This window comes from Podarcis vaucheri (genome assembly GCF_965113315.1).
Source record: "Podarcis vaucheri genome assembly, chromosome: 12".
Taxonomy (NCBI): domain Eukaryota; kingdom Metazoa; phylum Chordata; class Lepidosauria; order Squamata; family Lacertidae; genus Podarcis; species Podarcis vaucheri.
The window spans coordinates 30,764,745-30,778,790 of record NC_138750.1 but is presented as its reverse complement, the minus strand read 5'-3'; the positions used below and the strand labels follow the sequence as shown (position 1 = coordinate 30,778,790).

Sequence of the window (14,046 nt, the reverse complement as noted above, 5' to 3'; positions counted from 1 at the left end):
TCACAAGCATAGAAGCCAACTCCTAGGGGCTGAGGTCAATATAATATTTGATGGGGCAGCAGCTCCCAAAAGTTGGTGGGAATTGCCATTCAAATGGTGTGCGTGCGTGCTGCATACTGGGATTGGTTATGTGGTGTGGGGCTTACCTGGCCACCGCCCCACACCCCAATATTTTATTTAAGTTGGTACCCTTGCTTCCAAAGGATGTTCTGACAAAGCAATGCCCAGCAGGATACAACCCTCCTGCTCTCTGGGGTGCAGTCAGGAGGGGAGGGGGAAAGGAGATGCAGCAACTCCTTCATCGCCACCCCCTCCTCACCATGCCCTCCAGATGTTTTGGCACTACAGCTCCCATCATCCCTAGCTAACAGGACTAGTGGTCAGGGATGATGGGAGCTGTAGTCCCAAAGCATCTGGAGGGCCGAGGTTACCTATGCCTGATATAGGGTTTTTAAAAAAACAAATTAAACATCATTCCCCACCAAAAAAACACAACTGGATTCAAGTGATGCCATGGCTATGTCAGAGAGAATGGAAATGGGGTAATAAACAGCCCTAAAACTAACAAATTGCATGAGCCACTTAAAAATCTCAATTTTTATTTTGGTTGTTTTTTTTTTGTTTGTTTCTTTGAATTCCTGGGCAATGCTGGGCACTTTCAGCTAGTCAATGAATAAGGATGGGAGTGTTCCTTTTCCCTGCCTGCCAGCTGTTGTTTCACACTGACCTAACACGACTGACTTGGACCTGAATTTAACAATTCCGTAAAATGAAAGAACAACTGCCAATGCGCTTCACCGATCAAGTATTTCAATATGATGTGTGAATAGTTCCATGCGCAGAACAGCATATTGTCAGAAAAGCGACTCTGTAAAAAAGGATGTTATAGAGTTCTTTGCGTTTATTCATGCCAAATGCTTCTTGGCACTTCTGCACAGCAAAGGAGAGTCCAAATGTAGCGGAACTGGTCTGAATCCATTAAGTGGAAGAAAGGGGAAAGAGGGAGAGGAGAACCAAATCCCATAGAGATGAATTTCTTTGGATGTTGCGAGTGAAGCTGGACACACCATTGAAAGAAGGAGTCTGAGACATTTGGTGTAGCCCAGTGTTCATCCACCTTGGGTCCCTGCATATTGCTGGACTAAGACTCTCAACATCCATGATAATTTGGTAAATTGGCTGGGCATTATGGGAGCTGTAGTCTTCTCAGAAGTAAACCTTATGAAGTTCAGTGGGGCTTCTTCTTGGGTCAGTGAGTTCAGGATTACAGCCTTCACTTCATGGGGATTTGAGGTGTGGGGAGGCAGAATTTAGCTTATTGGTTTTAGTGCAGATCCTGACTTATCTTGGGAGCCAGATGTAAAAGAACTGCCGAGTTCTTTTTATCAGCCAAAGATGTAAACATGAAACATCTTTTACCAATGTGAAGAGATTTGAAACAAAATGCAAGCCATAATTTAAGTTTGAGTGAACCTAATTTTTATGGTGAAATAAAGCCAAGTTTTCGGCTAATGAAAACGAAGTGTAATTAGTTTGGCATATCAAATTACAGAGTTTAAACTAATTAGCAGCTAATTGTCATATTTTGAGAGTGTGCTAATTTGAAACCACTGCCACTTAGCAGTAATTGATTTGCTAGGAGCTTAAATAAAGCCACCTTCACTTCTTCTAACAATGCGTTTGCTTCTGCAAATATCAAGCCACCAGAGCATTGCATGTGGTCATTTCAGCCTCCAAGCCATTTTTTTTAAAAAATAAAGAAAAGAAAACAACCACACAAATTGAAATGAAGACTGGAGTTGAAGAAAATGAGAGAAATAAAGATACAAGGGCACATCATCACATGAATTCAGTAGTTCAGTTTCCAGATTCATCTCATCTCATCAGCCTGTACAGTGGTACCTTGGGTTAAGTACTTAATTTGTTCCAGAGGTCCGTTCTTAACCTGAAACTGTTCTTAACCTGAAGCACCACTTTAGCTAATGGGGCCTCCCGCTGCTGCCACGTAATTTCTGTTCTCATCCTGAAGCAAAGTTCTTAACCTGAGGTAATATTTCTGGGTTAGCGGAGTCTGTAACCTGAAGCATATGTAACCTGAAGCGTATGTAACCCGAGGTACCACTGTACTGAAATCAGTAGACATTCATAATCTTGAACTGTAAAAGGATTCAACTTTCTCCCATAATCCCAATTAAGGTAATATTTTTCTGTGGCCAAAATCCATACAATTTTCATATTTTTGAGGGGGGGAGTGAGGGTGTGTTGCCTCATGCTTTTTCCTACCTTAACATAATTTGGAGGCGATCGAGTGGTGTGTATTAATGCCTCAATGCTATTTTAACTTTCAGCATCACTCCAGCCTTACAAGCTTTCTTTTTTATATTTTTTTAATTAATTTTTCAGTTTCTACACCTCAAAATAAACATTTAACATAATACCATGTAACAATTGACTTCCCTCCTGCCCTTTCATGGTTCATTTTACTTATATCATTTCTGCATATTTTACTATAAAAAGGTGAAGGACCCCTGATGGTTAAGTTCAGTTGCGAATGGCTCTGGGGTTGCGGCGCTCATTTCGCTTTACTGGCCGAGGGGCCAATTGTTTCTGCATTTTACATCCTTCAAATATTTACCATACCGTTGAATTTATCTAAATGCTACCAGTGTTTTCAATTGTACACAATTATTTTCTAAATATTCAGCAAAAAAATCCCACTCCATTTTGAATAAAGATTCTTCTTGCTTTCTTATTCTGTAAGTTAAACCTGCTGCTTCTGAAAATTCTATCATCTTAAGTTGCCAGTCTTCCTTACTAGGGATCTTACTCACTTTCCATCTTTGGGCTAGCAAAATTCAAGCTGCCATGGTTGTGTACGTAAATATTTTTTTCTGACAACCAGGAACTTCAGACTGAAGTATTCCTAACAAAAAGGCCTCGGGTTTTTGGAGAATGTTGTTTTAAACATTTTTTAAAACTCATTGTAGATTATTTCCCAATAGCCTTTAACTATTTTACATGTCCACCACATGTGAAAAAATGTTCCTTCTGTTTCTTGCATTTCCAACACAGATCTGATCCAACTTTGTACATCTTAACCAACCTGCTTGGGGTTAAATACCATCTGTGCATCATTTTCATATAATTCTCTTTCAAAGTATAACATGCAGTAAATTCCAAATCATTCTTCCAGAGTTTAGGTCTATGTTATGCCCTGTATCCATTGCCCCAGCCTTGCAAGCTTCCAATGGGCCTTACAGTGTGTGACTGTCCAAATGTTGCCTGTGGAGTTCTGAAGAGCTGTGATTTTTTGTTGACGTGGTAAAGCAGAGCAATATATGTTTTTTTTTAATTAAAAAAACCCCACTTAACTTTTACAAATATCCTCCACTGCTGTGCATCATCATCATCACCACCATCATCATCATCAACATCATGTAGCGCTCTTTAGTGCTCCACAAGGAACTTTTGGACAGCCTCATTTCTTGCAAAATGGAAGACTGGTCCTTGGCAAGCACAGAGATATTTGAAAGTATAGAGCGAAAAAGGTACGGCAGCAGACAAAAGCAACAAAGCAGCATAAGGCTTTGTGGGGGGCCTGATCTGACTCGTGGGGGGGTTATTGGCATTGCACTGGGGGATAGAAGAGAAAGGACCCCAAATTGCTGTGCTTCACGTCATCATTCAGTCTTCACAAAGAACCCATCATAGTGCAACTAGATATAAGACACATTCCAATGATAGACAACAGCATTCTCCCATTTCCTCCAGGGTTCCTCTCAGTTAAGAACTGTCAGCAAGGCATCCCATGATGTTCAGTGTTATTCGTCCAGCACACAAAAAAACACTCACTTCAAACGGGGATAGCTGGAAAACCCAGCCCTGTGTTCTGATTGATTAGTTGACATCTGTTATCCAGAGCGTGGTCTTGGGTTGTGTATGTGTGTGTGTGTGTGTGTGTTTGGTGAGAAAAACATTCTCCTTACAAAAGACTTGCCAATTATATTGGAGGTTATATTGGTGCTCTGAGTAGCATGATTCATTTCCATCTCAGAGTTTGAACAAAGCATCTCTTTCCCTGGCCAACTAATATCTGACTCATTTACCACCAAGAGACAAAAGAGAGAATGGTTTGGCTGAGCACCTCTCTCTCAATCTCTCTCTCTCTCTCTCTCTCTCTCTCTCTCTCTCTCTCTCTCTCTCGTTCTTCCTTTTTGCTAAAGTGACATCATCGAGTAAACAGTTATTTCATTTTGATTTGTTCTGACATGCCAAATGGAGCAGGCTTCAGGGGGAAGCTGTGATTTTTCTGGGTGTTTTAACGTTTTGTTTGGTAAAGCAGAGCTTTCTACGTTCGTGAGAGCTCTCTACGTTCGGAACTTAATTGAAATTGTCAAGAGAGGGGGGAGGGAATAGGGAAGAGAGATGGGGCTGGTTCAAGATGAAAGAAAAGGGCTGAAAATGAGGCTACGATTGATTTAAATGAAAAGATTGATCCGTAAACAGCAGCCATGGCCCTGTAATGCCCTGTGCATCGTATGTGCTGATAAGTACCCATTCCTTTTTGGAAATGAGATTACACCAGACTGATTAGAGCCTTGCGTTGGACCAAGAGCTATATCCAAATAATCACTGACTTTGGAAACGGTATGGGAGCTTGCCTTTGCATGCTTTCTGATTTAGGCCATTCTGGGGGCAGATGAAGTGGTACAACATAAAAATCCTACCCAAATATATAAATATATCTCAGGGATGAAGAACCTGGGTCCTCCAGATGTTGCTAGACTACATCTCCCATCAGTCCCAGCCAACATGGCCAGTGGCCAAGGCTGAGGTGAGCTACAGTCCAGAAACAACTAGAGGGACCCAAGTTTCTCATCCCTGATATATAAATAAAACTGCTTTATGGGCTTTACTTCCTCCAATATATTTTGTTGCCTGTGGCAAAAGACAGGATGATTCCCTCTCCCATTCCATGTGCAGAAGAGACGTGGGCATGCAGATGAATCTTACTTCAACACTAGTGACAGAACATTGTAGGGATGGCCACATCTCCATTTTGTTGTTGCTCACAACACCAAGGGAGCACACGAACACAGTCTACCAACAGTCCTGATAGTGAAAGGAAATCTCCATGTACACATGCAGTATATCATTGTCTACCCTATGCTGGAAGGACAGATCCTGAAGCTGAGGCTCCAGTATTTTGGCCACCTCTTGAGAAGAGAAGACTCCCTAGAAAAGGCCCTGGTGTTGGGAAAGATGGAGGGCACAAGGAGAAGAGGATGACAGAGGACGAGATGGTTGGACAGTGTTCTCGAAGCTACTAGCATGAGTTTGACCAAACTGTGGGAGGCAGTGGAAGACAGGAGTGCCTGGTGTGCTCTGGTCCATGGGGTCACAAAGAGTTGGACGGGACTGAACTACTAAACAACAACAACAACAACAACAACCCTATGCTAGGGGCAACAGGAAGGGGTGGCCATCAGCTGAATTTACATCGTCACCCAGTTGACAACTATTGGAAACAAAATGGTGGATTAGATCACTCCAGCAAGGCAATCCTTTTCTTTCTACATTAAGGGAAGCTGCTCTTACTTCCATTTTACAGATGCAGAACCAGTTTTGAGATGTTGCAATTTGTCCAAGTGAATCTTAGCTGGAATTTGAATGGACATTTCCAAGATCCAAGTCCAACAATTTATCTACAGAACCCAGGATACCAAGAAAAATACAAGTATAGGCTTAGCTTTATAATGAGAAAGTGTTATGCTGCAAATGAGCTATGCATTTTCCCCAAAACAAGTGCCAAAAAATGAACAACATTCAGTGCTGTGCTGTATTATGCTTAACAGCTGTTATAGAAATTTCACCGTTGTGTTTATATTTCACATGCCTGCAAAGTCAGGCACTATAGGTTTTGATCACATCACTTGGTTTTCAAGGGAAGTTAGGTACCATCGGGCGTTGCTAGCTTCTGCTCTCATTGAGAATAGATCTAGATATATCAATTCTGCAGTGGAGACAGAATAGTAGCACTGATATTGTCTGCCACAGCACCAGAGTAATTTGATGGACTGTCCTTGCTCCAACAATTGAATGAGATAATAATGAGACTTTGAAGTTTGTTTGTAACAGTATAGTGTAGAGGAAGAGGTTCTGACTCTTTGAAGTTTCAATAGGAACTTCTTCCTTTTTTTGCATTATTTGTTTGCAAAAGGTAAAAGGTAAAGGACCCCTGAACAGTTAAGTCCAGTCAAAGGTGGCTATGGGGTTGGGGCACTTATCTCGCTTCAGGCCGAGGGAGCCGGCATTTGTCCACAGACAGCTTTCCGGGTCATGTGGCCAGCATGAATAAACTGCTTCTGGCACAACAGAGCACCGTGACGGAAACCTGAGCGCACAGAAACGCCGTTTACCTTCCTGCCGCAGCAGTACCTATTTATCTACTTGCACTGGTAGAAGCTGGGACAGAGCAACGGGAGCTCACTCCGTCATGGGGATTCGAACCACCAACCTTCTGATCAGCAAGCCTATTTGCATTTCTGAGTAAAAGCTAGAGGTTGCATTTCAGCTGGTTGAATACCGGTATTTCCTTTGAAAACGCAGTGTGTTTTATTTGAACCTATGCAGTCAGAAGGATGCAGCACTGTGCTCATCGGACCTGACACTCAGGTAGCTATGCATAATACTGCTATCATGATGGACCTAATATATTGTATATTATGCAAAGCATTGGAGGCGGGCTGTTTGTATAGACAGATGATAAATAGACATCTATAACTAAAATAATGGATCAACACATCTACCTACTTACCCAGTCAAGGCCGCCTTTTCCTAACAGCACTGCTGGCTTTGAGACTGTTTTTCGTAAACCTGTTTTTAGGAATGTAAGGAGGCAGGGATTTCCATTCCAACGGATATTATTATTACTACTGTATTATTAATTGATTATTATTACTGTATTATTAATTGATTACCTGCCTTTCAACAGCAAGTTCCAGGATGGGTTAGAACAATTTAAAATTCAGAATTAAGTACAGTTAAAACAGATTACAGTCACAGGAAAACAGGCCCTGAAAACACATATATCAGGTGGCAAGGGAAATTTGAGGGAACCCCCTCTCCCAGGCCACATAACCCAAAATTTCTAAGGGAAGTGGAATTATCAAGAAGGGGGCCCCTGCTGTTCTGTGAAGATCATTCTGTGAGAGTCTGTAGGGACGGAAGTGGTCTCTCAGATATTTGGGGCTTAAGTCATTTTTAGGGCTTTAAACACTAACATGAGCACCTTGAATTGAGCCCAGGAACAAACTGGCAGCCAATTAGTCACAATCAGCCCTGTTTCTATTCCACTGCAGTTCGGTTTCCTCTAAATAATATGTTATTGACCTTGCTGTCAACTGTTTAATGTAAGTTACGTATGTTAGGTAGCTATTTGCACTCCTTAACGTATCTTACATTCATGTAAAGGAAACATCAAACCAATGTAAAAAAAAAAAGTCATTCTGTATCACTTGCAGACATAAAAACTAAAAACAAGGCTCCCTTGTGTGAGTCCCTCGATATTATTCCTAGCAAGGTGGGGCTATCTGCCATTAGTCAAACTGGTGTGAGGACTGTGACACACCATGCACAACATGAAAGAATCACCATTGCATCAGGCACATGCCTGTCCATGAGGAAAAAACACACCCTAGTGTCCTTCTTGCAGCAATTCAAGGAACACAAAGCAAGCTACAATGGTAACTATTTAGGATGTTAATAAATTCCCCCATTGTATTTGCAATTTCCCTGGTGAAAGTAATCTGGAAATGGGCATCCAGCAGTAACAAAGTCTCTCTCTCTCTCTCTCTCTCTCTCTCTCTCTCTCTCTCTCTCTCTCTGTGTGTGTGTGTGTGCTTGTTCTGAAGCATTGCTGTAGGATTAGATTCCCATATTATCTGATTTCTCATTCTGTCGGCAACGTAGTTTTTAAAAATAATCTCTCCTTCTTTACTCTCCAGAGTAATCAGGAGGGGGCAGGGGGAAGAAATACTTTGTCTTCTCTGTTTTTACATTCCCAACAGCCAATTTAGTTCAGCCTGTTGGCTGTCTCCCAGGTGATTCCTAATAAAGACGATGTGCATAATCAGATTATTTATTATTATTAGATACCTGCTTTATGGCAGCAGTCTGCTAATCAAATTCAGAATTGGAGCTCGGAAGTTTTAGGCAGGCAAGCAGCCAACAGGGTCTTGAAAGAGAAGCGGCACGACCAAGATGACTTGGAAACTCCGCTACATTCCTTACGTGTTACCTGGTTTTGAAGAGGGTATTCTCTGTCATTAAATTGGATAAATTAGGGGGAAAGAAGGAGAGATGGTGGGCTTGCACCTTTCCCTCCATTTAAATTTTCTGATTTTGCTGACACAAAGCATGTGCATTTCTGAACCTAAAGTTATAAAATATTCTGACAATTTTAATATAAACAGGAACCTTTTGCAGTGATTGCTTGGAACAAAAATGTTTTTCCACTTGACATTTGTTTATACTTCCTAGGAAAGAAATTTTTATTTATGGATAGCTGAAGAATACAAATAAACATGGGGGAGAGCTGAAAAATCAGCTTTGATTATGCATGAAAATCTACAATGTCATTGTGTACTCTGGTTCCATATTCTGATTGCCTGTTTATTTTTCTAGAGCTGCCGGCGAGCCTATGGAAGAAGAGCCAGCCTTGTGAAATGCCAAGTTCTCTCTGATATTTCCTGTGTGTGACATCATTGTGTATTTCCCCCTCCTCTTACCCCCCAAAAAGCACCCTTAGACATGTCTTGTCTGCTGCTTGGGTGGCAGAGATCAGATGGAGCATAAACACTGGGCACAGAATTCTGAACAGCAGCTTCACTTGTTCGTTGGATGGACTTAAAAGGCTCTTCCGAGACTCCTTCCATGTAACCGCTGCCATTCTAAAGTTACAAGGAACCAGAGCTTGCAAAGCAAGCCTGAGCCTAGAGCCTGCTTTCGTGTGCTGTGTGATCCACTTGCCGACCTAAATGGTAGAATAGAAACATTAAAGCAATTCTACATTCTCAGCTATGGTTGCCGAGGGAAATTGAAAGCAGCCTGAGAAACATCAAGGAGAGGAACAAAATAGTGTCACAAATCCCACCGCTTCTGACATTTTGAACATGTCTTACTGGATCGGGTTTTGTTTTTCTTCGCATTGTCAAAAGAGTCGATAGGATTGGTTTAATGCTTCCGGTGCAATGAAAGAGTGGGCCGTTCCTCTGTAGTGCCATTTTTGAAATGCTGAGTCAGGAGGACTCAGCCGAAAGAGAGCTCTGCTCCACTGCTTTTCAGCTGTCCCCTAATGAAATGTGCAACTTTGCTCTTTTAAGTTAGCCCCATTCCCCTCTTTTTTTTTGGGGGGGGGGTTATTTTGCTTTCTGTTCTCTCACTTTTCATGTGGCATTTTATAAACCCATGCAACAAAACGCTCTCCGTAAGGAGACAGAGAGAGCGGTGGTTTGACTCCGGGAGAATGCTGCTCAGTTTGGAGCTGATATCAGCTAGTCAGTATATGATTGCAAGATATTCCAGTTAGCTCACACACAAAAATCCCCTGCCTTTCCCTTGCTTTAAGCTGTTGCTTGGCTCCAGCTTCAAGGCAAGCAAGCAGAAGGGACCTTCCTGCATTTCCCTCAAGGTTGGGGTGCTTCCGCAGAATCCTTCTTTTTAAACCTGACCAGAGCATCAGATGTTCTTTTCTTTTTGAGGCTTTTCAAGGGTTGGATCCTAGTACTAAAGAAACAACAACAACAACCCAAGAGGTGTCTCCTGTTATTTATTTTTCTCCTTCCAGTATAGTGAGTAACTGTGGATGCATGACGAACTGTGCCTTTTGCTGATAATGAAAGTTTAAAACTCTCACACATGTTGCCTTATTGTCACAGAAAGGGAAATAGCACTTATTCAGAATCGGAGAATTTTTAAGGGATGCAAATAGCGATAGAGGAGTTACAGTAGCTGTTTGTACCCTCTCCCCCCGACAGACACACACACACACACACACACATCCCTAAAGAACACAGTGCATTATTCTCTACCTTCCATCATTCCATTTTGCAGTCTCCGATAGCCTCCCTTTGTTTGAACGGCAAGTGATGCTCTTCTTTTTTATATTTTCCAAGCTCAAAGGATACATTAAAGCCATAAATGAACACTGTCATGATTTTTATTCAGAAATCTGAAAGGGACCTTAATTAGAACAAGATTTTAGGGAAAGCTGTGGTATGAAAGATATGGAACAAATGTGGTTTGAGTTACAGCAGACTCAAACCTGTAAATCAAAGATGAAAGATTTCACTCAAATGGAATTATATAATTCTCTTTTGTTATATAGGCGGCCTGCATTCTCTCCCCACCTTCACCCCCGCAATGTGTTTAGGTTTGTTTACAATTAACATTTTAATTTGAAAGACTGTTTCCTTCTTATATGGAAACTGTTTGATATAACTTGGAAATTTGAGACGGTGCTTGAAATAGGAAGTTGGAGGAGAATTCAGCCCGGCTGAACATGCCTTTATGAAAGTGTTATGATAAGATGGGCATTTACAACTAATTATTTGAAAAATCAAACCCTCCTCAAAGCTTTATCATCCAACTCCAGTTTTCCTGACTATTGCAAGTAATCTGAAGAACTTTAAACTATCTGGAAATGGATACTCACTCTAGTGCTTTGATTCCAATAGGATTACATTTGTAAGGCAATATGTTCTAACTGCTTCTCTGAATGATCGTACTTGACAAATTACTCCAATTGTCTAATAGTCATCCTATAAACAATGCTTCATGAAAAATCAACCACCATGCCTAATGGTGTTTATTATTTGACTTTCATGGTTTAAACTTGTGGCATCATATTTTACACGGAAGTGCTGCAAACCTCCACTTAATAGTTATTAAAATCCATTCTTTTCCTTTTGAAGCCTCATCTGAAATTAATGGGATAAAATAGGAACAATTAAGATTTGCCCATTTAGCTTTAATTTTATAGTGTGGAAATGTGCCTGTTTTAGCTGCAGAGCACTCAGCTTATTACAGATACTTTGCGAAACTGTGCCAAAACAAAGCAGGAGTAAGTTCTGTTGAACGCAGGAGGGATTCCTTCTGAGTAAACATGCGTTTATTATCTGACTGTAAGCCAGACTCCTCTTTCGATTTCACACATGGCTGTGTGTAACGCATCCTCATTTTGCCATGCTAAAGCTAAGTTGAACAGCAACGTCAAAGCCACAGTCTAGGAACACTAGCTGCTGCAACACTGCTTCAGCTAAACAAGTTAAGAGCACAGGAAAGTGCCTTGTATTGAATCTCTGTGTTAGTTCACCTAGCTCAGTATTGCATAAAATGTCCTGGCAGTGGCCCACTAGGTCTTTAGGCAAAGGTCTTCCCCAGCCCTACCAGGTGATGATGTACCTGGGACTTCCTGCAGGCATGGCAGAGACTGAGCTACTGCCCTTCACTTTGATATGGGCCAGAGATTCATGGTCATCAGTCTGGGTTACTGGGAGCTCCATGTGATATCAGGATGTGCTTGCGATAAGGAAACCGTTTAAATACAGCAAGCAAAAGGAAACACCAGCCAACGAATCCCCTCTTATTATTTTTGAAGCCCCAAACGTTGCACATACAGAAATGCTTTGGGCTGCCTCCAAGTTGTATTCTGAACATTTCAGAGGAGAAAAGTTCATGCATGTAGTTCAGGTGCCTGTCGATAGGCTTGTGTGATGTTGAAACTTTATGGAGGCAGAAGCATTAAAGAATTCAAAGTAATGGATTGACTTCCATGCATAGGATCAGGCTATGCCCCTTTAAAACTATGTTGGTCACAAGTAACTCAGTTCCAAGGACATGGCAAACTTCAGCTGGATCAGCTTTAGGTGGGAAAGAGAGGGATATCGTTGTTGTCTCTTGAATAAATTACTGTATGTGGTTCTAAGTTAGCCAGCTATAACAGAGAAGTACTTTCAGACAATAAAGAAAAAGCAGTACATAAGAATGCAAAATATTGCACCATTAATTGCAAGAAGAATAAATGCCCATAATAAGTATAGAAGTTTTCACTTACACCATACACTTATGTGGGGGTTGTGTGTGTGTGTGTGTGTGTGTGTAAAACTCTCTTAAAGTACTGTACTGATGCAACATTAAGGCTGCAAAATCCTATCCACGCTTACTAAGGAGTAAGTCCCCACAGAGGCAAGTCCCCACTGAAGTCAGTGGGGCTTGCTTCCGAATATACGTGCATTTGATTTGGCAGCATATTTTCCTAGGAAAGCACACAGATAATGCTTTTAATTTTTCAAGGTCTTCCCAATGGTATTTATTACATTCCAGGCTAGCGTGCGCATCTGCAGTAAGCGAGTGACACGCAGCCAGATCCAAATGTAGCTGACGCCAGCTAGAGCTTGGAGACAGACAACAGTTTTTTAAAAAAGGCAGTTGAAAGGAACTGTAGTGTGTCCACAGGTTTTTTTCATTGTGCATTTCCTTCTGATCAAACAGCCCTTGCAGGTGTTTTCTTTTTGGGGGGAGGACCCCGAAAAGGGGGAGCAAAAAGGATGAGTGCACAGACCATGAACAGTGATCCCTATTCAAACCACTTCCGACACACCTATTGCAGACTTTCAAGACAGGATCAAAACAGACAAGAGTGATCTGGGTTCCCATAGTTTTCAACTTAGAAGTAGTTACAGAGCTTCTCCTAGAAATGGAGTTGGGACCACAGGGCTGGGTGTACTGCATTATATTTCCCCACATGTGAGTCCCAATTGGAGAGGGTGGGGCACAGTTTTTAAGGCAGCTTGAAAGGGGCCTAGTTTAGATTGGCGCAAGGTCAGGGAAAGAGTTAAGACCCCGCTCCCTCAGATCCCCTCTGGCAATCCAATTTGGGGTGGTCCCACAGCTGTGCTTTGTTCATATTAAAACACCAGGAGATCCAATCACTGATCCCCCACATCTCATCTGGTCTGGTCCTCAAGTGTCTCGTGATATTGACTGCGCTGCGGTGGATAGGATTCATATGAGTGAGTTAAACTTAAATGTTTGAATTCTGGAAGAGTTGAGTTTAAGATGCAAAGCAGAAGTGACAATTTAGATACTTGGCAGCCCTTTCTATCCCCGGAATCTTTCCATAGACTTTGATGAACTTTTTAAATCACTATTTAAAAAAAGAATAATCCATCTCTCTCATTATTTTTTCTGTTGCAAAGCTATTTTAAAATATGATGCCATTATTTTTTTTTAAAAAGCATCTGCTTACTATAAGATCACTTGATATGCAAAAGTAAAGTCAATATTGACTCCCTAATTCACCCCCGCCTCCCACAACTTCCACTATAAGGTAAACCTAGGTTGGGAGGGAGTATATTTTGCCTACTATTCAAGGGCCAAACCAGACGAGACTTTAAAAATAACAGCCATGGAGGCTCCCAATCAGGGACAGGGACACAACACATAGGTTTCTTCCTGCACAACAGACCCAATTAAAATCTCCACCTTTCCTAATGGTTATTTTCCTTCAGATTGGGGTTGCCATTGACACCGGTGAAAGTTCCCTCCACACTAGGGATGGAAGGATCTGTCAGTGCTCTCCCACTGCTGTTCTATTCTGGAATTCCAGTTCCACAAACCACCTTGGGTCACCCAAGGAACAAAGTCCTTAGGTGTCCCAAGTTGGTCTGTGGGGGTGAGGAAAGGGCCTGATACTGGGACCACTTCATTGTCAATGTTGGTTCTCTCTGTTTCTCATTTTTCATGTCTTATATTCAGTTCTCCACATTTTGCAACAACTTGTATTTTTTTAAAAACAACAAAACAAAACAAAAACACAAATCCTCATGAAAATTCATCGGCGTTTTAGTGTGAATGTCTCTTAACAAACACATTTTGATATGCTGTATTGACTAATGCACACCCTTTTGCAAGCAACCTCTCTGATATGTGTTTTTGAATTCATTTTTATGTACACCTCCCTTAAAATAATCCATTTTTGTAAGC

At 41.5% G+C, this 14,046-nt stretch overlaps 1 protein-coding gene across 5 annotated transcripts in view; it reads left to right on the top strand.

Moving 5' to 3' along the window:
- The window catches only part of HDAC9 (histone deacetylase 9), a 484,232-nt gene extending 470,950 nt beyond the window's left edge, over positions 1-13,282 (top strand). For all 5 annotated transcript variants that reach the window (XM_082193889.1, XM_082193888.1, XM_082193887.1 and 2 more), the window contains one exon: positions 8,686-13,282. In XM_082193889.1, the coding sequence (XP_082050015.1) occupies positions 8,686-8,725 (40 nt within the window). In that variant the 3' untranslated portion in view covers positions 8,726-13,282. The remainder of the gene's footprint in view (positions 1-8,685) is intronic.
- The last annotated feature ends 764 nt before the right edge of the window (positions 13,283-14,046 follow it).